At 44.5% G+C, this 26,561-nt stretch overlaps 1 protein-coding gene across 1 annotated transcript in view; it reads left to right on the top strand.

Moving 5' to 3' along the window:
- The window catches only part of CACNA1C (calcium voltage-gated channel subunit alpha1 C), a 562,571-nt gene that overhangs the window by 453,396 nt on the left and 82,614 nt on the right, over positions 1-26,561 (top strand). Inside the window, 6 exon segments of the mRNA XM_044281366.1 lie at positions 2,037-2,144; positions 3,239-3,291; positions 12,816-12,962; positions 15,106-15,307; positions 18,079-18,237; positions 20,374-20,484. Coding sequence (XP_044137301.1) covers positions 2,037-2,144; positions 3,239-3,291; positions 12,816-12,962; positions 15,106-15,307; positions 18,079-18,237; positions 20,374-20,484 — 780 coding nt within the window.

The following is a 26,561-nucleotide window of genomic DNA, read 5'->3' as shown; positions in this document are numbered from 1 at the left end:
GGAAAGCCAAGACGCCAGTGTGAAAGTAGCCTAAGGTGGCCATATAACTTAGACAACTATTCCTAAAATTCCCTAGGGAGAGGGGACTAAGCCCTGACAGCCCTTTGTCTCCTCCAGAACCCTCTGTCCAGTGTAGCCAACTCCGGTTCCTCCAGACTCCTCTGCCCCCTTGAATCCCTTGTCTCTTCCAGTCTCTTCTGTCCCCTCCAGAGTTCCTCTGGGTGCTCCAAACCCCTCAGCTGGGAGAACAAAGGATTGGAAATCCAACATGGCTGATCTTTCTTTCCCCAACACCCAGCATTTGGGGAGAGATGGAACATCTCCATGCACATTAGATTCTTAGCCAGCCCTGCCAAAATCATCAAACTCATTAGATAAATGAGATGTTTATCTAGTCTGTGTGTGGTCACCTTTATTACATCTTATCTGATGACGACAATGTGAGAATGTCAAATATCATGAATCATCTATTTAGCACTTTAAAGGTTTTCTGGTTTTAAAGAGCACCTGTCACATTTCCTGACATGTCTGTTTTAGTAACTACCTTCCATTCCCTATGTATTAACATTCTTATGACCATGTTGTGCCATTCCTTTATTATTCCTGTTAGAAGTTATGAATAAATTACTATCCGTTTACACCGAAGGTCCAGATGGATGTTACCAATTGGGGGGGGGTCTCTGCACAGTCTGACATTATCTAATTAGTACCGCCAGTGTAACACTGTGCAGGGACACCCCCTCCCCAATTGGTAACATCCATCTGGACCTTCGGTGCAAACTACTAGTAATTCATTCCTAACTTTTAGCTGGAATAATGGATGTCATAGAGTCATAAGAATAGATGCTCCAGGGGGAATTCAAGTAGTTTCTAGAAAAGGTTAGGAGAGGGTACAGGTACTAGTTAAGAAAATTAATATATAATGACAAATTTCGAATACACGTTGGGGTCATTTATGACCAGATATATGCCACTTTTTGGTGTATATTTGGCACAGATTTTGTTGCAAAGGTGATTTGGGGCAAAATCTGCTACTTCTTTCCCTTCCTTCCCAGTTCTAAAAAAGGGGGTTGTGGCATGGGCCCAGAAGAGTCTTATCTATTGTTTTCTACGCCAGTTTTTGGCGTAGAAAATTATCTAAATGTACGCCAGCAAGGGAGCTGGCGTCAATTTAAGACTGTTGTATACCGGCAGTGGATATGCCTAAGTTATATAGGCCAGCTCCTCTCCATAACTTAGGCTCATCAAGCGCCAGTGCAGGGTTATTAAGACCGGCGTCTAAAACGCCAGTCTTACGCTGGGTTCAGACCTGAGTGTTCGCGATGGAGCGCTCTGTATGCGCGATTGTACGGGCGTTTGCACTCGCGCATACAGAGACAAGCGAACACCTATTGTCGCGCGTTCCCGCTGAAGTCTATGTACGGGAACGCGTGACAAGACGCCCCAAAGAAGCTCATGTACTTCTTGGGGCGTCGGGCATTTTACAGCGCGATCGTACGCGCTGTAACACGCACAGGTGAGAACCATTCCAAAAAACACGGACACCAGCCGTGTGAACTCCTCATTGCAGTGGGGACCTATTGACCTATTGACTTGACATGTCCTATCTTTTAAACACACAGAAGTCCTTCCCTGGACTTCTTGTTCTGTGCCTCCACGTCGCAAAAGATAGGACAAGTCCTATCTTTTGCCACATCTTGCGGATCACGTACCCATTGAAGGCAATGCGGAGTTCACACGGCCGGTGACCATATTTTGCGGACCAGAGGTTTGCAGTCCGCAACACGGGCACGGCAGCGCCATGGTCGTGTGAATGTACCCTTGAAGTCCAGGCTGTTCAGCTTTTTCAGGATTGTCTGGATACAATTGTAACAAACTGTCATCTGTGAGATGTGTTAGGTTCTAGAAATGTTGGAAAAGGTGAAAAGTTGAAATACCAGAAAGTTGCAGAACCTTTTGTTCAGATACCAAGAAAGGTCAGAACTTCATAGCTTTAAGCCATAAACCTCTCTCTTCCCTTGCTTCTCTCTCTGCAGCACGTGGTCCAGTGTGTGTTTGTGGCCATCCGCACCATCGGTAATATCGTGATTGTTACTACTCTGCTGCAGTTCATGTTTGCATGCATCGGGGTACAGCTGTTCAAGGTGAGCTGAAAGACAAAGGGCAACAGTAAGGCCTCTTTTACACTACTGTATGGCTATTTCAGTGTTTTGCGGTCCGTTTTTCACAGATCTGTTGTTTTTTGTTTCCATTGTGTTTCCGTTTTTCCGTTCCGTTTTTCCGTATGGCATATACAGTATACAGTAATTACATAGAACAAATTGGGCTAGGCATAACCTTTTCAATAGATGGTTCCGTAAAAAATTGAATGGATACGGAAGACATACGGATGCATTTCCGTATGCATTCCATTTTTTTGGCGGACCCATTGACTTTAAAGGAGCCACGAAAGTTGATTTGCGGCCAAATATAGGACATGTTCTATCTTTCCACTGAACGGAGATACGGAAACACGGAACGGAATGCATACGGAGTACATTCAGGTTTTTTTGCGGACCCATTGAAATGAATGGTTCCGTATACAGCCCATATACGGAACACAAAAAACGTCCCGCAAAACAGAAAAAAGAAACGGTAGTGTGAAAGAGGCCTTAGACGAAGGTCTAATTCAAGTTTAATATGAGGATCAGCTAAACACTACAAACACATGATTTTGCTGTTTATTTTTCAATTGTTCTGATGTAAAGGAATACCAAACCAAAATTATGAATAATAAATAATACCAGTAAACAGGAAAAAAGGATTACTGCAGAAACCTCATGGATTTCTCTCTTGCTGATTTGTTTCATTTTTGCCTGCTACAGATAAGATACAGGAGGGAGGCCCTTGCTGCAGCCAGTTGTCTTGCAGCCAGACTCAGTGCAGTGAGGGGGGGGGGGGGGGGGGGTATGGCTGAGTTCTTGGGACACATACTGAAGAGTCCTTTATATCTCATATAGGATCAAAGGGATAGTTTGTGTTCATTCTCTGTTTAGTGTTCCTTTGATCTCCACTGATTGAAACATGGCTATTGCCATTGTTGTTTGATGGATAATTCAAAAAAGTGCAATATTTTAATAATTATTATTATCAATAGCTTTGAACAGTGTAACCAACGGAAGCACCACCAGCGATATCTGCAGGTTAAAGGAATTAAGTTCACAATGATAACTATCCAATCTGTTTGATGTGATTTTAGGGTAAGCTCTACAGTTGCTCAGACAGCTCGAAGATTACAGAAGACGAGTGCAAGTAAGTTGAGTGTCTGAAATATTTTTACTCTGTGTGTGTATATATATATATATATATATATATATATATATACAGTACAGACCAAAAGTTTGGACACACCTTCTCATTCAAAGAGTTTTCTTTATTTTCATGACTATGAAAATTGTAGATTCACACGGAAGGCATCAAAACTATGAATGAGCACATGTGGAATTATATACATAACAAAAAAGTGTGTAACAACTGAAAATATGTCATATTCTAGGTTCTTCAAAGTAGCCACCTTTTGGTTTGATTACTGCTTTGCACATTCTTGGCATTCTCTTGATGAGCTTCAAGAGGTAGTCATCTGAAATGGTTTTCACTTCACAGGTGTGCCCTGTCAGGTTTAATAAGTGGGATTTCCTGCCTTATAAATGGGGTTGGGACCATCAGTTGCGTTGTGGAGAAGTCAGGTGGATACACAGCTGATAGTCCTACTGAATAGACTGTTAGAATTTGTATTATGGCAAGAAAAAAGCAGCTAAGTAAAGAAAATGAGTGGCCATCATTACTTTAAGAAATGAAGGTCAGTACGAAAAAATTGGAAAACTTTGAAAGTGTCCCCAAGTGCAGTCACAAAACCATCAAGCGCTAGAAAGAAACTGGCTCACATGCGGACCGCCCCAGGAAAGGAAGACCAAGAGTCACCTCTTCTGCGGAGGATAGGTTCACCCGAGTCACCAGCCTCAGAAATCGCAGGTTAACAGCAGCTCAGATTAGAGACCAGGTCAATGCCACACAGAGTTCTAGCAGCAGACACATCTCTAGAACAACTGTTAAGAGGAGACTGTGTGAATCAGGCCGTCATGGTAGAATATCTGCTAGGAAACCACTGCTAAGGACAGGCAACAAGCAGAAGAGACTTGTTTGGGCTAAAGAACACAAGGAATGGACATTGGACCAGTGGAAATCTGTGCTTTGGTCTGATGAGTCCAAATTTGAGACCTTTGGTTCCAACCACCATGTCTTTGTGCGACGCAGAAAAGGTGAATGGATGGACTCTACATGCCTGGTTCCCACCGTGAAGCATGGAGGAGGAGGTGTGATGGTGTGCGGGTGCTTTGCTGGTGCCACTGTTGGGGATTTATTCAAAATTAAAGGCATACTGAACCAGCATGGCTACCACAGCATCTTGCAGCGGCATGCTATTCCATCCGGTTTGCGTTTAGTTGGACCATCATTTATTTTTCAACAGGACAATGACCCCAAACACACCTCCAGGCTGTGTAAGAGCTATTTGACCATGAAGGAGAGTGATGGGGTGCTGCGCCAGATGACCTGGCCTCCACAGTCACCGGACCTGAACCCAATCGAGATGGTTTGGGGTGAGCTGGACCGCAGAGTGAAGGCAAAAGGGCCAACAAGTGCTAAGCATCTCTGGGAACTCCTTCAAGACTGTTGGAAGACCATTTCAGGTGACTACCTCTTGAAGCTCATCAAGAGAATGCCAAGAGTTTGCAAAGCAGTAATCAAAGCAAAAGGTGGCTACTTTGAAGAACCTAGAATATGACATATTTTCAGTTGTTTCACACTTTTTTGTTATGTATACAATTCCATATGTGTTAATTCATAGTTTTGATGCCTTCAGTGTGAATCTACAATTTTCATAGTCATGAAAATAAAGAAAACTCTTTGAATGAGAAGGTGTGTCCAAACTTTTGGTCTGTACTGTATATATATATATATATATATATATACATATATCTAGATAGATAGATAAAAATATAAAAAATATATATATATACAGTATATACAGGTGAATCTTGAAAAATTTGAATATTGTGTAAAGTTAATTTATTTCAGTAATGCAAATTAAATTAGAATATTGTGAAAAGGTTCAATATTCTAGGCTCAAAGTGTCACACTGTAGTCAGCTAATTAGTCTATACCCCCTGAGCAAAGAGTACCTGAGATTGTGACTTTGGGGTTTTCATAAGCTGTAAGCCATAATCATCCAAATGATAACAAATAAGGGCTTGAAATATCTCGCTTTGCATGTAATGAGTCTATCTCATATGTTAGTTTCACCTTTTATGGCTGCTTTCACACTAGCGTTAAAGTTTTCTGGTATTAAGTTCCCTCCTAGGGGCTCAATACCGGAAAAAAACGCTTCAGTCCTAATGCAATCCATTCATTATGCATCAGGATGTCTTCCGTTCTGTCCCTTTTACGGTATTTGGCCGGAGAAAATACTGCATGCATGCTGCAAGATTTTCTCCGGCCAAAATTCTGGAACACTTGCTGGATTTCCGGTTCCGCCATTAATTCCATTGAAATGTATTAATGCCGGATCCGGTACCAAGTGTTCAGGAAATTGCATAATTGACGGATCCGTTTTTCCAGATGACACCGGAGAGAAGGATCCGGTATTTCAATGCATTTGTCAGACAGTTCCAGAAACAAATGATATCCGTTTGCATACGGATTTCCGGATCCGGCAGGCAGTTCCAGCAACGGAACTGCCTGACGGATTCTTCTAACGCTAGTGTGAAAGTACCCTTAGTTGCATTACTGAAATAAATGAACTTTGCACGATATTCTAATTTTTCGAGTTTCACCTGTGTATACTGTGTATTCCCTTACGTCCTACCAGCAGCACAGATGGGGTTAACTGCCCCCCGTGGACTGGTAGGACCGGCGGAATGTTTAATGAGCCCAAAGAATAAACCAATAAAAGAACTCCAGCTCCCTTAAAGGGAGGGGTTCATCCCCCAGCCCACCGTGTTTTTTTCTGTCCTTTGGACAGGTGGACTGGCGAGTTTTTTCACTCTCTCCTTGTTGAGAATTGGGGACGTTTTTCTTGACTCTTAGAGCCATGAGTGTCCCCCTTTTTTTCCTTGTTAGTGCGCTTATATTTTGCGCCTCATTTTTCAAGTGGATTAGTCTACTTGCCTCTGTCTCCCCCTGTGAGTCGGCAGCGCTCCGCTGCATGCCTAGTATGGGCGCCGCCATGACCGGAAGTGACGCAGGCCTAGCCGCGGCGTCACTTCCGGTCCCTCAGCCGGCCGTTCGGTCCTGACTGCAGTAATTCAGGATAAAGAGTTATCGGCCGGTTTTTTCTTTCTCTAGGGGGGATGGAGGTGTGGTGGGGATCACCACTTATTCATTAACCTTCTCTTTTAGAGAAGGTAACAGCATTGAATGGCAGTATCGTTAGGGGGAGGATTATTTTAACAAAGACCACTCCCCTGGGCGGAGCTACTCTATTTAAGCTCCCTGCTTCCATTCAGTCGGTCTCTGGCTGCGCTGCTTTTACAAGCAAGCTCCAGAGTCTCCTGCCTTTGTGTGATATTTCACTATCCAGACGGGATTTTTTTTGCCTTTCAGAGCTTATTACTGACTCCTCTGGTTCGTGCTCCTAAAAATCATGGAGGGTTTTTTCCCTTATTTCTTCTTTTTTAGGATGTTTTAATTGTTTTCCCTTTCTATTTTTCAGCTATGGCCTCTCCCAGAGAGCCCAATCAGCTACGGAAAGCAGCTACCAAGAGGAAACACCTGGCTTGCTATGACTGCAATACGCCTCTTGATGAGAGCTGCCCTTTCTCCAGGTGTGACAGTTGTCGTTCCACCACTGCTACTGAGCCTTCGATGCAGGACATGTACCAGTGGGCCAAGACTTATGTTGACGATTCCATTCAAGGGGTCGTACGTCTCCTTAATGAGAGGCTACCTGTTCCCTCCCAAGCTCCTATGGAGGTGAGCGGGGGCCCCGATAGGCCTTTACCCCTTTCTGTGGGGTCATCTTCTTCTGAGGAAGAAGAATCGACTTCTGGCTTTTTTCCACCGGAAAAGACTCAGAAGCTTCTAAGGTCCATCAGGTCGGGGGACCATGATGTTGACGTAGGGGAGTCTTCCGATCCCGCCTACCGGACCCAGCGGGTCTTTAGGGCAGATGAGACCCTTCTCTCTGTGATGCGCACAGAGTGGAAAAAGCCGGAAAAAGGCCCAGTCCTTACCAGGAAATTCAAACAAATGTTCCCAATGGCTAAACCCTTAGTGGAATCGTGGGGTTCCATTCCTAAGGTGGACATGGCAATCGCCAAGTTGTCCAGGCGCACTCTGGTTCCTGCAGACGATGGGTCTAGCCTGCAGGACCCTCTAGATAGAAGGACAGAGTGCACCCTTAGACGAGGTTACTCGGCTGCCGCCGCTTCCGCCTCGACTTCCATTGCTGCCACAGAGGTCTCGTCCTTCCTCAGAGCCAGGTTGAATCAGATCCAGACGGATGTCGACCAGAGTGTCTCTCGCGATGATATCCTCGCTGCCTTCAAGTCCGTCAATTTGGCCATGGATTTCCTATGTGACACAGCCCAACTTCAGTTAAAGTTGGCAGCCAAAACAATGGCTTTAGTATCTGCTGCTAGGAGACCTCTGTGGCTGAAACCTTGGAACGCAGATAATGCGTCCAAGTATAACCTCTGTGGGCTCCCCTTTGAACCTGGCCGTCTGTTTGGATCTGAATTAGACACCATTATGGAGGGTCTTTCAGATAAAAAGGGGAAGAGTCTCCCCCAACAATCCTTTCGAGGCAGGGGTAGACAAGCCCGCGGGGGCCGGCCAGGACAGCAGGTTGGACGCAGAGATTGGGGGGGGCCGCCTAGAAAATTTTCTAGACGCTCCCGTAAACCCACCAGGGAGGCAAAACAAACCTCCTGACTATGGGCCTCTCTGAGGCTCTTGGATAAGCCCTGCTATCCCTGTCGTTACGCCTCTGGTTTTTCCCGTACCCCTTCTCCACCTCCCTCTAAGGGGGCGTCTTTTATCCAGACTCTTATGGGCCCAAGAAATCCCGCATCCTTGGGTCCAAAATATCGTTGCCATAGGCAATCTAATAGACCTTGTTTTTCTCCCCCCAGGAAGACTCATTGCTACTCGCAGTTTTTTGCCGGCCAGGCAAAGAATCTTGGAGGTCTATATTCAAGACTACCTTTCCAAGGGAACCCTGGAGGAGGTACCGGCAGGGGAGAAGGGTCTAGGGATTTATTCTCCAGTATTCCTGGTTCCCAAGAAGACGGGAGATCTTCAGACGATCATAGATTGGATACTTCTCAATCCCTTTTTAAGGAGGACCAGATTCCACACGGAAACTATAAGGTCAGTCAGCCACCTCCTCAGCTCTGGGGAGGTGATGGCCATTCTGGACCTCAAAGACACTTATCTCCATATCCCGATCCACCCATCATCCGGGAAATTTCTCAGGATCACGGTCCAGATACTAGGAGTAGGCAGACATCTCCAGTTTGCCGCCCCTCCCTTCGGAATCTCGTCTGCCCCCCTGACCTTCACCAAGGTCATAGTATCGGTAGTGGCAGCATTGAGACTCCAAGATCTGACCATTGTCCCTTACTTGGACATCTGGCCTCTACTTTCCCATCTTCTTCATGTCACATTTTTTCTTCTGCTCCACCTAGGTTGGATTGTCAACTGGCTGAAGTCGAACGTGAGCCCTTCGACTTCTATCCGTCATCTAGGATTCATAGTCGACTCTCTGGAGATGTCCCTCCAGTTGACACCAGAAAGAAGAATGCGGATTCAGGACCTAGCAAGGTTCCCTTATGTATCACAACGAGTCTCCATATGGACCCTCATGAAGATGGTGGGGCTCGTGTCAGCGGCTGCGGATGCAGTCCCTTGAGCTTTATAGCACCTCCGGCCCCTTTAGTCGGAGGTCTTAAACAAACGGAACGGCAGCCCCCTGGGGCTAGATTCCCTGTGCCCCCTATTCAACCAGTCCCAACTTTCCCCCACATGGTGGTTTTATCTACCACAGGGGAAGTCTATGACCCAACCAGCTTGGCTCATATTGACCATGGACGCGTCCCTAGTAGGCTGGGACGCTCATATAGACGGGTCCCCAGTTCAGGGATCCTGGTCTCCTCAGGAGTGGCATCTTTCTTCAAATCTCCACGAGATGTGTGCTATCCGGCTAGCCCTCCTTCACTTCGCCCCTCAGATTCGGGGCAAAGCAGTGAAAGTCCCGTCAGACAACAGGACTGTCGTGCTTTATATAGACAAGCAGGGAGGCACAAGATTCTTACCCCTTCCGTCTGTGATCGGGGTAATTCTGCGGTGGCCAGAGCTGAACTTATCCCATCTATCCGCCACTCACATCTGAGGCTCCTTCAACGTCATCACGTACCGCCTAAATTGCGGCCTATCGACCATGGAATGGTCACTACATCCGGAGATCTTCAAATAGTTAGTCCTCAGATGGGGGATGCCATAGGAGTATCTCATGGCAACCAAGTTCAACGCCAAGGTACAGAGGTTCTGTTCCCTAGACAGGGAGGACAACCCCCTGGCGATAGGCGCTCTGACAACACCGTGGAGGTTCAGGCTGGCGTACATCTTCCCTCCCCTTTCCATGATTCCGAGGGTATTGATGAAAATCCGTCAGGATCAGGCCTCGGTAATAGCCATCATACCATTTTGGCCCAAGAGATCCTGGTTTACCCAGCTCATTCAGATGAGTCGGGGACAATATTGGAGACTCCCCCCGGAGCAGACCCTGGTGTCATGGGACACGCATCTCTGCCCAGATCTGCACAGACTCAACCTGACAGCCTGGAGGTTGATCAGTCCCTTCCCAGAGTGGATGGGCTCTCTGAGTCGGTCCTGAGAACTTTATCGCATTCCAGAGCAGAGTCTACTAAAAAGGCCTACTCCCGGATCATGAGGATCTTCACCTCTTGGTGTAGCTCCAACCAGGTGGCGTTTGCAGATCCGCCCCTCGCAGCGATCTTACAGTTCCTTCAGGATGGGATGGACAGAGGTCTCGCCCCATCTACCCTAAAGGTCCAAGTGTTTGCCATCTCGGCCTGTCTTAACAGACCATATTCTCGGGACCCTCTCATCAAGCGCTTCCTTAAAGGAGCGGAAAGATTGAAGCCTACAATACTGAAACCCGTCCCTCAATGGGATTTGTCAGTTGTTCTCAGGGGGCTAGCATCCCCCCCCTTTGAACCCTTGGAGGAGGCAAGTTTTAAATTTTTAACACTTAAGATGGTCTTTCTTCTGGCCATAACCTCGGCCAAAAGAATTTCGGAGCTACAAGCTTTCTCCGCGTTATACCCATATACCATGTTTCTACAGGATAGGGTCCTTTTAAAATTTCTACCTTACTTTAGACCTAAGGTTTCAACCTTTCAGAATATTAATCAGGTAGTCTCTCTACCTGTATTACTCTCTGCCTCCTCCTCTGATGTTCCAGTGCGACATCCACTGGATATATCTAGATGCCTTCAGATCTATGTGGATAGATCCAAAGAATTCAGGTTGGATGAAAATCTCTTTATCCTGTTTGCCGGTAAGTCTAAAGGCCGTAAGGCGTCTAAAACGACTATTAGTCGCTGGGTCAAGGAAGCTATCAGGGAAGCTTTCACCTCTCAATCCTTAGATCCTCCGGAGTTTGTGAGGGCCCATTCTACAAGGGCCGTAGCTACCTCTGTTGCGGAGAGAAGTCTTCTCCCCCTAGAGTTGATCTGTAAGGCAGCTTCCTGGAGCTCTGAATCAACCTTCATCTCCCATTATAGGATTGATGCTAGGGTATCAGAGTTTTCGGCCTTTGGGCAGACAGTTCTTGCTTCTGCCGAGCATGAGGACCCTCCCTAGGGGATTCTTCTTGCTATCTCCCCATCTGTGCTGCTGGTAGGACGTAAGGGAATCGTTAATTTCTAACGATAATTTGTTTTCCCTTAGTCCTAACAGCAGCACACAAATTTCCCGCCCTAAATCATTTTTTTCTTGTGATATACACGGTGGGCTGGGGGATGAACCCCTCCCTTTAAGGGAGCTGGAGTTCTTTTATTGGTTTATTCTTTGGGCTCATTAAACATTCCGCCGGTCCTACCAGTCCACGGGGGGCAGTTAACCCCATCTGTGCTGCTGTTAGGACTAAGGGAAAACAAATTATCGTTAGAAATTAACGATATATATCTATAAAAACAGGCAGCACTCTCAAAATGAAAAAATAAGTAAAGTTTATTCACCCATGCAGGACACGATTTTTCGGCTCCAGACTGGAGCCTTTCTCGCGTCGCATCCTCCATGGGTGAATAAACTTTACTTATTTTTTCATTTTGAGAGTGCTGCCTGTCTTGCACCTCTTCACATTTTGTTTTATATGTATACAGTATATATATAGATATATATATTTACACACACACACACAACCTAGTCACATTATTATGACCATCAGCTAATATCCAGAGTAACCGCTGTGTGCAGCGAGGACAGCAGCTAGACTATATTATATTATAACACGATGACGGTTCTAATTAAGGTGATTTGAAGCGTTACTTATCTTGACCGACTCTTAGGCTACTTTCACACTTGCTTTTTTTGCTTATCCGGCATGGATCTGCAAAAATGCTTCCATTACAATAATACAACCGCACGCATCCATCATGAATGGATTTGATTCCATTATGTCTTATGTAGTCATGACACACATTGAAGGTCAATGGGCGGCGGATACGTTTTCTTTTGTATCCGAAAAAACAGATCCGCCACCGTTGACTGTGAGTGAGTCATGACGAATCCGTCTTGCTCTGCACCACATGGGAGCGCAACCAAACGAAACGGAATGCATTTTGGTGCACTCCGTTTCGTTCAGTTCAGTTTTGTCCCCCCATTGACAATGAATTGTGACAAAACTGAAGCGTTTTCCTCCGCTATTAGGATCCTATGACGGATCTTAATGGTGGAATTGAAAACACTGGTGTGAAAGTAGCCTTATTCGGTCTTAGGGTGCATTCGCATGAACTGTTGATTCACAAACCACAGGCACTGGTCGTGTGCACCCCGCATGGCAGTGGGGACCCACTGACTGCAATGGGCCCACGTACGCTCTGCGATGGGTCATGCTCTATCTTTTGCAGCGCAGAGGCACAGACCAGGAATCACACAGAAGGGCTTTCACCTATCTTTCGGCTTTTGTCCTATCTTTTGCCACATCTCACGTATCGTGGACCCACTGGGTCCACACCGCTATGCAGGGTTCACACGGCCAAGGCCCATGGTTTATGGAATGGTTGTAACACATTATGCTCCAGTCCCATCCAGAGCTGCATTTAAAATTTATAAACAGCTACATTCTGCATTGTGCTAACTTTTCTTTTTTATATTTGGTATCAGACTATAGTACAGTGACGGGTGTACACTACATTTTCTGAAATGCCCCACAGCAGAGCATACTCACAATCTATTAGGACGCCTTCACATGCAGAACATTTCTGTGACTGAAAATTACTTCCATTCATATGAATGGGACTTGCAGAAATCCATGTGCTTGCCGCCAAACAACCCCATTCAGATGAATAGAAGGGATTTTTCAGTCAACAAAATCTTCCCAATGTGAAGGTTTCCTTAACCATCTGAATTGTAAATGCAGTTCTGGATGTGACTTGAGTACATCATGTAACTCAAGATCAGCAGAAGGTAAGTAAAGTTACTGGACATTATATGTAGATCTTTAACCCTTCTCACTCTCTTGTGACACGCAGAGGAAGGTACATCACCTACAAGGATGGCGATGTGTCACAGCCATTGATTCTGGATCGGAACTGGGAGAACAGTAAATTTGACTTTGATAACGTTCTAGATGCCATGATGGCGCTTTTCACCGTCTCCACCTTTGAGGGCTGGCCAGAGTGAGTTGTGGAGATTTTGAGGAATGTCATGTTAATTCTTATGCATGATGGTGGGAATTTACATTTGCTTAAATGCAGGATTGAGCGAACTTTGTGTTTAAAGTTCGGCGTACAAGGTTTGGGTTATCTAAGAATTCCGTTATGGATTCCGCTACCACGGCCCATAACTTACGGAATTTTTAGGTAACACGAACCTTGTACGCTGAACTTTAAACACAAAGTTCGCTCAACCTGACTTGAAGGGCATCTGTCAGCAGATTTGTCCCTATGACACCAGCTGACCTGATATGTCCCCCCGTTGGTGAGAAAAGTGATGTTTTAATATATGCAAATGAGCCTCTAGGAGCAACGGGGGCGTTGCCATTACTCCTAGAGGCTCCGCACTCTCTGCATTTTGAATAATGAGGAATGATGACGTTTTCACTGCCCTGTAGTTTATAAGAAAAAGAAACATCAGGTGGATAGCTACAAGCGGATTAGTACAGATCTGTGGCAATGCACATTAAAATTCCACAGCAGAAGTCCAAGACTCAGCCTTGAATTTTGCACAGATTTTCTTTCAGATCAGTTGCTTACTTGCTAAAAATCTGAAATCTGAACATACCCATAGGGTACGACCACACTATAAATAAACTAATGAGGACAGTGACAAAACTAGAACAGACTGGGCCCCACAGCAAGTTTTGAACAGGCCCCTGCCCCCTTCCTCCACAACGCCCTCCTCCCGTGCAACCCTCATTCCTGCGGCTAGTCACAATCGCTCTCTCAGACCAGGCCATGCAGCCACTATCTGTTTCTTACACGTATATACTGTATATCATGTGACTGTATAATACTGTATAATTTTTTAGCCCTCCTTCCGGGCGGGCCCCTTCTGTGTTTGTGCCCCGTAGCAGCCACCTCACCTGCTTGTACTATAGCTACCGCACTGCATACGCACTCTGCATTGAGGATGGCCGCACGGCACCCGCCCTTCAGATCTACTAAACAGCGCGCTCCTAATTTGCTTAATTAGAGCCCACTGTGCATGGTACGTCCGTGCAGTACTTGACTGCAGCGCCACGCCACGTGGTCATACCCCTAGGACTCCACTAGCTTTATTCCATTTAATCCTTACCACTATACCCCCTATGCTTCCTATTAATAAAATAAATAGATACATTCTAGAGGGTAACCCTTTGCTTTCTAGATACTTCAATGAAACTTGTCATTTTTTTATACTTCATTTAAATACAGGAATATTTTAATATTTGTTATAATGATGAGTAGAAAAATATATGTTACACATTGACTGACGCATGTAGACTGGTATTATTAGCTCCTGTGTGGGTCGCGCTTTATGACGAGTCTTAATAAAAATCCATCAATTATTCCCATAAGGACACGTAATACCTACTATGACTTCACCAATTAGTGGACCAGACAGTGCACAGTTAATGGCTCCGTGTCCTTGGAAAACCAAATCTTAATTAGATTGTGAAAGGAAATAACTGCTTTCTACACTGCTTTTTTTTTTTTATTAGCATTGCCCCAAAAAAATCTCAGTGTAAATGGCAGCAGATGGGGCTCGCGCGGTCTCAGGCTTTTTCTTTTTTTTTGGCACAGGAGAACCAATTAAGTTGATGCGTCCAATAACCACCTGTCTCACTAGTAGTAAGACGGCATCAAAATCATACAGAAAATATGTATGACAGGCACAAAAAAATAAAAAAAAGGTTTAAATAATGTTTTTATTTATTTTTTATTGCTCTAATGCATTTAAAATAAAAAGTGAAGCAACTATGCAAATAATTGGGATTAGAACTCAACTATATTTTTTGTATACAGCTCCAATACAGATCAATGTGCCTCCGTGGTTACCAATTACCCAGTGTATAGCCTGATCATGAAGTCATGTGCCTGGTTTCCATCCAGCTCCTCTTCTTTATAGAAGACTATTTGCAAGGCTGCGTTGTTTTTGCCTTAAATGTAGCTTGCGCTTCTAAATGAACTAACCAATGGTTTTCATGCACAGAAATAGCGACAGTGACCCCTACAGGCTAAACGTGGACTAGCCACAATGTGAGGTTGGATATCAGGGCTCAGGATGGTAGAATGATTTATGTTGGTCTGTGACAAAAGGTATCTCTTGTCCTTTTTTCAGGCTGCTGTATAGAGCCATTGACTCCCACACTGAGGACATAGGTCCCATCTACAACCACCGAGTGGAGATTTCCATCTTTTTCATCATCTACATCATCATAATTGCCTTCTTCATGATGAACATTTTCGTAGGTTTCGTCATTGTCACATTTCAAGAGCAAGGAGAACAAGAATATAAGAACTGTGAGCTGGACAAGAACCAGGTATGGGGTACAGAGAGACACTAGGGTGGCTGTGTCTGGGCTTTTAAATTTAAAAGGGAGACTAAACCCTGAGTCTTTTTATGCCTGTTTCCTATGCAGTAGAATGTATTGTTCACTGGTTTTACCCTTTACAGTACGGGTTCGGGAGTGGTTGACTGTAGTATAAGTAAGTACAATCTATTGCTCTCTTTCATCAGCTATTCTAGGCTGGGAAGAGGCTGAATACAATGAGGATTAAGTGACGTCGGCCTCTTCATACCTTCGGCGAATACACCGCTGGTCTAAATGTAAGCCAGCTTCCTTGCAGGCTTAAATTTAGACAATTTTCTATGTTTAAACAAGGTGTAGAAAATTATTAATAAGACAGGCCGTCCACTTCCCTGCCCCCTCTTTTAGACATGGCGTGAACGGGGAAAAGTTGCAGATTGCGGCGCAAATAACCTCTGCTGGTTATACCTTTCCTATTGTAGTTAAAACAGTGGTCAGAGAGCCCCAGATTATACAGTTGCAAGAGAAAGTATGTGAACCCTTTGGAATGATATGGATTTCTGCACAAACTGGTCATAAAATGTGATCTGATCTTCATCGAAGTCACAACAATAGACAATCACAGTCTGCTTAAACTAATAACACACAAAGAATTACATGTTACCATGTTTTTATTGAACACACCATGTAAACATTCACAGTGCAGGTGGAAAATGTATGTGAACCCTTGGATTTAATAACTGGTTGAACCTCTTTTGGCAGCAATAACTTCAACCAAACGTTTCCTGTAGTTGCAGATCAGACGTGCACAACGGTCAGGAGTAATTCTTGACCATTCCTCTTTACAGAACTGTTTCAGCTCAGCAATATTCTTGGGATGTCTGGTGTCAATTAATTAATTTTTCATTCGATGATAGCAATCCGTCCAGGCCCTGACGCAGCAAAGCAGCCCCAAATCATGATGCCCCCACCACCATACTTCACAGTTGGGATGAGGTTTTGATGTTGGTGTGCTGTGCCTCTTTTTCTCCACACATAGTGTCCACAGAATATTTTACCAGTCCTGCTGTGGAACATCCAGGTGCTCTTGTGCAAACTGTAAACGTGCAGCAATGTTTTTTGGGACAGCAATGGCTTCTTCTGTGGTATCCTCCCATGAAATCAATTCTTGTTTAGTGTTTTACGTATCGTAGATTTGCTAACAGGGATGTTAGCATATGCCAGAGACTTTTGTTAATCTTTAGCTGACACGCTAGGATTCTTCTTCACCTCATTGAGCAGTCTGCGCTGTGCTCTTGCAGTCATCTTTACAGGACGGCCACTCCTAGGGAGAGTAGCAAGAGTGCTGAACTTTCTCCATTTATATACAATTTGTCTTACCGTGGACTGATGAACAGCAAGTGTTTTGGAGATACTTTTATAACCCTTTCCAGCTTTATGCAAGTCAACAATTCTTAATCGTAAGTCTTCTGAGAGCTCTTTTGTGTGAGGCATCATTCACATAAGGCAATACTTCTTGTGAAAAGCAAACCCAGAACTGGTGTGTGTTTTTTTTTTTTTATATAGGGCAGGACAGCTGTAACAAACACCTCCAATCTCATCTCATTGATTGGACTCCAGTTGGCTGACATCTCACTCCAATTAGCTCTTGGAGATGTCATTAGTCTAGGGGTTCACATACTTTTTCCACCTGCACTGTGAATGTTTACATGGTGTGTGCAATAAAAACATGGTAACATTTAATTCTTTGTGTGTTATTAGTTTAAGCAGACTGTGCAAATCCATATAATTCCAAAGGGTTCACATACTTTTTCTTGCAACTGTATATTATACATATATATATTTATAGTCTGTATGTTTGGCAGAATGTATGTATACCTTTAAAGGCTATGTACAGCTTCAGGGGCAATTTTTTATTGCATTTTACTTTGGGCTAAAAATCACCTTTTCAATTGGTCATTTAAAAAAATTCATTGTTTGTCTTCACCCATCTATTAAACCTTATCTCTAAATTACTTAAAGGTCATAGTGTTTATAAGGTCAAAGATAAAGAGCCGTCAGCTGAGCTGCCTGATGGAACACAGTAAAAATACAGAGCCTGCTGCTAGTGAGTCTCAAGGCTGTACAGAAAAAGGGGCTTAAAATCTTCAATAAAATATATTTTTAGCTCAAAATGAGTACAATGCAATAATTTAAAGTCCTTTAAAGGCTAAGGACACTTTTGAATAAATTTTTTATTATTGCACTTCTTTTCTGCAAAAACATTTTTCCAATAAGTCTTCAGAAAATTTTTTGAACAATTTGTCCTTTGGAGCCAGGATCTTTTCCCATTGGCAGACTGGTCTTTCTCTTTCACAATGAAATCCATCCGAGGAGCTGTCTTACAGATAAACTGATTCTCTAGCCCTTTACTCTGCACTCCTGAGAGCTCATAAACACTCATGTAAACTGAATTCTTATCAAATTGCTTAAATAAGTGTTTAGGAGCTCTCAAGAGAACAGAGATAAAGGCTACAGATCCAGCCTATCTGATAGATTTCACTGTGAGGGAGAAAGAGCAGCTTGCACTATATGTGAAATGATGAGGGCTGCAGAGGCAACATTTTTAATAAAGGCCTATTGCAAAAATGATTTTTGCTACCAAAAAAAGTAAATGCAATAATAAAAAATGCATTCAGAGGTCTCCATTTAAAATATTAGACATTACTTTATTCAGAATGGTTTTAGTGCTGCCCTGCTTCCAGTGTAACGCAATTATCCCATCTTAATCCATCCCCTCCCAGCGTCAGTGTGTGGAGTACGCCCTGAAGGCCCGTCCACTACGAAGGTACATACCCAAGAACCAGTACCAGTATAAAGTGTGGTATGTGGTCAACTCCACCTACTTTGAGTATCTGATGTTCGTGCTGATCTTGCTCAACACCATCTGTCTGGCCATGCAGGTAAGAACCTCCCCCTCCGTAGAAACAAGGATATCAAGAGTTGCCTATGAACGCAAACCTGGTCCAAAAAAAAGTGTAGCAGAAACCCATGGAGACCATCAGATTACTGCTTAAAAAATGTTCCTATGAAAATGAGAGCTGAAATATGATTGACTGCCATGGGTAGATACCTGATATAATATTAACAGGGCCATTCACTTCTTCCAAAATAATTTAAATAAATTTTGTATCATACATTTCGTTACAAATCGTCACCATTTTCAAGACCTCTACTTGCTGTCAGTGAGTGGAAGCATTCTTGCCTACTTTTAGAAGCTGATTACATGTTCTGACTTGTGTATTTACACACGTTGAACAAGAAGCCATTTATTGGTAAGGGACCATTCCTTCCTGATAACTGCTTGCTCATTAGTGGTGGAAAGAGCTTACATGCAGCTATCTCCTCCACTGTATAGGGATGAGCGACGGCTACTGCTGTCGCTCGTCCTCATATGCATTTATTGTTTCTGGGCAGCAAATCGCTGTTCACATGGCCTCACACAAGGCCTCAATTAACATTTCCGTTTTTCACTGACGTGTGCTATCTGCATTTTTCATGGACAGCACCTGTACGGTTTTAATGCGTTTGTTCACTCATCAGTAGTTTTTCACTCTTACAGTGGGTGAGTGAAAAAAATCACAGAGACATGCACTACTTTGGTCCGTGATGCGGACCAAACACGCCTATTGAAGTCTATGGGTCTGGGAAAAATCTGTATTTGGTCGGTTTTTCACTGATCACTGATAGGAGACGCTCTGGAAATTCATTTTCAGCTGAGCAGTGTCCGTGGAATACAAATGACACATGGAGGGCAAAAAATGGACACGCGGACCAAACACGGATCTTTCATGGACATCTTCATGGATGGAGGTTTCCATGGACATCAAACAACACGGAAATGTGAACAAGGTCTTAGGTGTCTGCATAAACAATGATTTTACCTGATGAATGAGAATTTTTCTTGTTCATAGGGCGATCTGCGTCCCCATTACACGGCCTGATCCCCTACGATATCCCCTACGAGCGTTCATAGTGATGTTCATTCCCGATAATCGGTCAGACAATTGCCCCGTGTAAACCTGCCATTAGTCCTGATTACACAACTAAGTGTTTCCTACAAATGTAGCCAAAGTACGCAATCCTCCTTTAGCTAAATACGTAGCACAAATCTGCCTGGCCTGGCCCTGATGATAACAAACCCTCGGATGTGCGAGCCAGACTACAGATGGAGACGTAGGCTGCATCACATTGTACTTTTTCCATAACTCTTGGGTATTGCTATAGTCCATGCAGTTTCTAGTGTGTAGCACAAGTCTCTTAGCCTGTAAGGCCCCATGCACACCACCGTATCCATTTTTTGGTCCGCAAATCGCAGATACTGGCCGTGTACGATCCGCATTTCCCCGCCCTATATTAAAAATTCCTATTCTTGCCCGCAAAACAGACAAGAATAGGACATGTTTTCCCTATTTTTGTGGCCCTATTGAAATCAATGGGTCCGTATCTGATCTGCAAAAAATGGGAGTTGGATTCAGACCAAAAATACAGTCGGGTGCATGGGGCCTTAACCTGACTGGAATAACACACAACCAATAATGGAGCGTCGGTCATTTATGATGTGTTAGAGAATGACCACATGGCACGGTTGGTCACGCCGCCATTAACTAGCAAAAAACACAACTATACAGTGTGGTCTTTATTGGTTAAATGTAAGGCAGCTGTGGGCTAATTGTCCAGGCGGTTCTTGATCGCAGCACGGCCGCAACCCAACGGGATCACGACTGTGCCATGTGGACCTATAACCTCTCCGGACATGTCTGTTTACTAAGTACCTGCATTGCCCATGTGATAACAATGTCGGCGCACCTATCCGTATGACTCTGTCTTATGCCATTCTTTTATTATAACTTCTCGAAGGAATAATAAAAAAATGGCGCAACACAGAATCTTAAGGATAGATGTTCCAGAACAGTTATGACATGGGCAATGTAGGTTCTTATTAAACAGAAATATCAGGTGACAGGACCTCTATAAGTAGATGAGATGTGCAGGTTCCCTTATCTTCATCTCTCTCTTTGTTCCTTCACTTATTCTAGCACTATGGACAGAGCTGTTCTTTCAAGGAAGCCATGAACATCCTCAACATGGTGTTCACCGGCCTCTTCACTGTGGAGATGATCCTGAAACTCATTGCATTTAAGCCAAAGGTAGGTCCTGCAGAGGTGTGTCTGTCTGGGTCTTTGTGTGTCTGTCTGTGAGGGGCTCATCATTCTTATTAGATGCGTGAAGTTTGTCCCTGATATGGCTTTATTTCAGCACTTTGGCACCCCAGGACACCTGTACCCATGGCACCACATCAGCCCTAATGGGGCCTATAAATCATTCTTCTATACACACTCCCACCCTCCCAGACCTGATGACTTCTCAAATCTGAACCATGTGCTGCAATATCACTGGGGATTGTAAGGAATGGTTATTTGGCCATGGTTAATTCTTCAGTGAGTTGAGGGGGTTGTCCTGTATCTCCAGATTTCTTTTAAGATGATTTTGCAAACAACTCAGATATTTTGGGCAATGGCTATTGAGGCATATGAACTTTTTTCATATCTGAAAGACATGGTCACCTATTGACTACGATGGTAGAAACATGGAGGCCCCAGCTCCTTCCTCTTTGGGGTCGTTTGTCGTGGGTGGAGAAGTGGAGCTGACACAAGGGTGCTGTGCTCTTGGGATCTCATGCTAAAATGTGTGCTTTGTAGTGGACCTATTAGGCAGAATCTGTGAGCCCTTTGATGGGACCATGATACACGGAACCACAGAGCAGCCCAAAACCATTCATTGTAAATTCAGTCATTAGAAGGTATTTTCCAGATCCACTAAGTACTGTATATTTGTCACTGGGAATGGTTTGTGTAAGGTTAGATAAGAGTATCTGAGTGGGCATTTATTTAAATCTGATATATAGGCCCATCTCCCTTATTGAGACCCCTCACCAGTCTATGTTCCTGATAATCCTTTTTTTCTCGCTGGTGGTTTAGTTGCTTTGAACTTCTAATTATTCTGTCCTTGATATAAAGGAAATCATCTCCATGTACAGAATCCCTGTTGAGTGTGTGCTTCTACATAGCAAGCAGTCTGGACAAGCAAAGCTGTAGTCAAAAGCATGGGGAAGAGAGAGAGAGAGCAGCAGCCTGCATAGGATTCTTGTAGCAATGTTTGGAGGCTACTTTACTTTCATACAATATATAGAAGAGCTAAAAGGCTATGAACACCTTCGGGCAATTTTTTTTATTATTGCTTTCTACTAATTTTGGGCTTAAAATATTTTTTTTCAGTTAGTTTATATTTTTTAAAAAAATCATCAGCTTTGTCCTCCGGGGTTAAATTTCAGCCTATGAGAGTATCTTAGTTTCATTTTCACACTGAGCTGTCATATTGCTGTTTGAGGGCGATGTATAGCCCCTATCCCTGAACTCCTGACCATTCATAAACATTCATTATAGCTAAATCCTTATCAAACTGAAATACATAGCCATCAAAACAGCAACATGATGGGACTTATCATAAAACTGGAACTAAGCTACTCTGCAGCCAACCTGCAATTTTAACCCTGTAGGAGACAAAAACTGCTGGACGTTTTTAATAAAGACAAAGGCTACTTTCACACCTGCGTTCAGTGCGGATCCGTCTTGTATCTGCTCAGACGGATCCGCACCGATAATGCAAACGCTTGTATCCGTTCAGAACGGATCCGTTTGCATTATTCTTTTTTTTTAAAAGTCTAAGTCAAAACGGATCCGTCTTGACTTACATTGAAAGTCAATGGGGGACGGATCCGTTTTCAATTGCACCATATTGTGTCAGTGAAAACGGATCTGTCCCCATTGACTTACATTGTGTGTCAGGACGGATCTGTTTGGCTCTGCATCGTCAGGCGGACACCAAAACGCTGTAAGCTGCGTTTTAGTGACCGCCTAAAAAACGCAACGGAGACCAAACGCAGCCAAATTGATGCATTCTGAACGGATCCTTATCCATTCAGAATGCATTGGGGCCGAACTGATCTGTTTTGGGTCGCCTGTGAGAGCCCTGAAACGGATTTCACAAGCGGACCCAGAAATGCCAGTGTGAAAGTAGCCTAATTTAAAAATGATTTTTAGGGTAAAATGATTAAAATGCTAAATAAAAAAAAATGCTCTGAAGTTTATAGCCTTTAAATTCCACAGGGATGGAAAAGTTTTACTGTCCAACAGCTTTTGCTGCAGACTACTCAATATACAGGCAGGGCTGCCATCAGAAATTTTGAGGCCCCTTACACAGCTCAAGGCCTGGGCCCCCCAACCCCCCTAGGCGAAAGCAAATTTTGCCGCCCCCCTTGACTCAGACCATTGACCACACCCTTTGACCCGCCCCTTTTTGTCAGCCACCTTTTTAATGATTGTTTCATGCAACATTTTACTTGAACAGCTAATTTTAGATATTCTAGATATTCTTGGTGGTCATCTGTGCCATTTTGGCCTCAAAACATTACATGGCCCCCTACACTACATTACATTATTGACAATTGTAAGTTTTTACCTTGACTGGTGGTGGCCTAGTTGTGTTTATCAGCAAGTCTGCTCCAGTCACTGTTATGGGGGGGGGGGGGGGATCTGTGGATGGCACTGTTATGGGGATCTGTGGATGGCACTGTTATGGGGGATCCGTGGATGGCACTGTTATGGGGGGATCTGTGTGATGACACTTATGGGGGGGATCTGTGGATGACACTGTTATGGAGTGGGATCTGTGGATGACACTGTTATGGGGGATCTGTGGATGGCACTGTTATGGAGGGGGTTCTGTGGATGACACTGTTATTGAGTGGGATCTGTGGATGACACTGTTATGGAGGGGGATCTGTGGATGACACATACCGTATATAGCATCTTATGCTATGTGTCATCCACAGATCCACCCCATGACAGTGTTATCCACAGATCCCCCTCCATAACAGTGTCATCCACAGATCCCCCCCCATAAGTGTCATCCACAGACCCCCCCATAACAGTGCCATCCACAGATCCCCCATAACAGTGTCATCCATGGATCCCCCTCCCTATAACAGTGCCGCAATCCATAGATCCCCCTCCCCGCCTCTCACAGGAGTATACATTTATAAACTGTAATCCGTATCCTACAGACAGTAACTTTAAATCAGCGCTCATCTCTTTACTACCTTACATTCAGCTCCCTCCAATAACAGGCAGTGTGGGAGGCAGCGCTCACTCACTGACGTCATGCGCCTGCGCCGCCTAGTGGGAGGAGCAGGCACATGACATCAGTGAGTGAGCACCCCCCCGCACTGCCTGTTACCGGAGCTGAGTCAGTGTAAGATAGTAAAGAGATGAGCGCTGATTTAAAGTTACTGCAGCAGGATACAGATTACCTGTAGCCTATCACTCATTGTCTGACAAAAAAAAAAGGCTCGGGACTGGCCGGGCCCCCCCCCCCCCCCCCCGGGGTCCGGGCCCCTTACTGGGGTATCGGCTTTACCCCCCTGATGGCGGCCCTGTATACAGGCACAGGGAGTGGGAAATAAGCCTCTGCCAAATGCCTCTTGTGGCAACTTATACAAAGTACAACATGCTCAATCCTTCTTTTCTCTGACATCTACACCAGGGGAAGTCAGGACACCCCTATACCCATTAGATGGGGCCAGATCAGCCCATATCAGTGGCTTCAGACAGTTGTCTAATGTGTATGGCCACCTTAAAGGGGTTGTCTGCTATTTTTATATTGATGAGCTATCCTCAGGATAGGTCATCAATATCAGATCGATGGGGGTCCAACTCCCCCCCCCCCCCCCCCACCAGCTTTTTAAAGAGAAGGCACTGCTCATATGAGCACTATCTTCTCTTCATTGTTTTCCTGCACGTCATCGCAACTGCAGCGGTGACTAGGTGTAATTTCAACTCCGCAATCCCATGCACTTCAATTGGATGGCTCCTTCCTATTAACTTGAAGCCATTGAAGTGAATGGGGCAGCCTAGTTGTAATTACACCTGCTCGCCTCCACGGTTGTGACGGCAGACAGGTAAACAATGAAGAGAAGGCAGTGCTGGTACGAGCGCTACAGTCTCTTCAAACGGCTGCTCGGCAGGGTTGCTAGGTCATCAGTATAAAAATAGCAGACAGCCCCTTTAAGGGGGCAATTACTTTTTGACAATATGTGTAGTAATAATTTATGATTCTTCAGGTCGCCTTTTTCTTAATATTACATTTTTCTTTAAAAAAAATTGTTGATTTTGATAGATATGTAGAGTCCAGCAAACATATGACAATGGCACAGGGCACTATATACATGCACACTAACACTAGTGTAAACCAGAACTACAGGTACCAGAATACAGGCTGACCCTAAAGTTTACCAGAGATCCCATAGCGCATTGAATTCTGCTGCATTACATTGTGGTAGTCTGGTAGAGCTCGGTTTTATTCTGTGTGTGTAGCTCTGTAGCTAGGGAGTCAACAGCATTCAGAATGCTCTCAATTTAGTAAACTAGCAAAAGATTTCTGAACTGAAAAACATTGGTTAAAACTATTATCATTGGTTTAAAAGTTAAAAACTACTCTTTAAGGAAAATCAAATGACTCAGATTGAGGAGACCTCGAAGATCTCATGCAGCCTCCTGTGGAAACATCCCAATAATAGGACGAATGACTCATGTCCAAGGCACCGTGTCCTGCACTGACTGTATCCCTTGGGTGCAGGAGCTGTGTCCATTTCGTGATTTATGGAAAATGTTCATCTTGTTTTCATACTATTTAGAATTTTGCCCATGAAATATCTAGTAGGAAATGCCAGAAATATATGGCAACTTTTCCAGTTTTTTATAGTATGGAGTCCCTAGTATCTAGGATGTCTGGGGATCTAGTTTCAGCATTATAATATAACAGTGCATTACAGGAGCTCAGCTTAGCAGTTAAGGCAAGGAGGTTTCTGTAAAGGACATAAGTTTAACCCTCGTCCTATACCAGGGATCAGCAACCTCCGGCATGCCAGATGTTCTGAAACTACAACTCTCAGAATGCTCCATTCATGTCCATGGGAGCTGTGAGAACAGCCGAGCGTGTTTACATGCTGGGAGAAGTAGTATGCCTAGGGTGTTTGGCACCCGGGGGGGGGGGGGGGGGGGGGTGACCACATACCTCTTACATTCAGAAACATCTGCTGTCATGTAGACCTTCTCTTTCCTCTTCTCCGTTTGACCCAGAACGCCATGACAAATTCTTTCAGCCGCATCTCGTCTCTACAGAGTTTGTAACACAGACACGTTAGATTTCTCAGTTTTTCCATCAACCTCCCCATCCTGGTGTTCCCACAGTGCCATCCTGCTGCCACCCCCAATACCTGTGCCCGTTGTGCTCGCTAATGTCCCAGGTACTGTACTGTTGAAAAAATAGTGACCCCAGTAGACATAATTGGGGTCATTTATGAAACTGGTGTAAAGTAGAACTGGATTTCCAAAAGAGCTGTCAAATATGAAAGGTGGAATCTGATTGGCTGCTATGGGGAACTAAGCCAGTTCTACTTTACACCGGTTTAATAAATTACCCCAAATGTGTCTACAGCAACTATATTGTCCCCTAGAGTGCCCCAGTGATAATAGCACCCTATATTGTGCTCCAGGCAATAATCCCTGTATAGTGTCCCCAGAAATAATAGAATGGCCCCTACAGTGCCTCCCCAATAGCAACGTCCCCCACGCTACCCCCATGTAGTAATTTTCCCCACACTTCCCCATATAGTAATTTGCACCACACAGTAATTGCTCCCACACTGCCCCCATATAGTAGTTTGCCACCATACAGTAGTTTTTCACACTGCCCCCACACAGTAATTTCCCCCACACTGTCCTAATATAATAATTTGCCCCACACAGTAGTTTCCCCCACACTGCCCCCACACAGTAGTTTCCCCCACACTGCCCCCCACAGCAATTTCCCCCCCACTGCCCCCCACAGCAATTTCCCCCACACTGCCCCCCACAGCAATTTCCCCCACACTGCCCCCACACAGTAGTTTCCCCCCACACTGCCCCCCACACAGTAGTTTCCCCCACACTGCCCCCCACAGCAATTTCCCCCACACAGTAGTTTCCCCCACACTGCCCCCCACACAGTAGTTTCCCCTACACTGACCTCACACAGTAGTTTCCCCCACACTGCCCCCCACACAGTAGTTTCCCCCACACAGTAGTGTCCCCCACACTGTCCCCCACACAGTAGTTTCCCCCATACT

Source organism: Bufo gargarizans, chromosome 2 (assembly GCF_014858855.1).
Source record: "Bufo gargarizans isolate SCDJY-AF-19 chromosome 2, ASM1485885v1, whole genome shotgun sequence".
Classification (NCBI taxonomy): Eukaryota; Metazoa; Chordata; class Amphibia; order Anura; family Bufonidae; genus Bufo; species Bufo gargarizans.
This window is presented reverse-complemented; position numbering and strand designations above follow the sequence as displayed.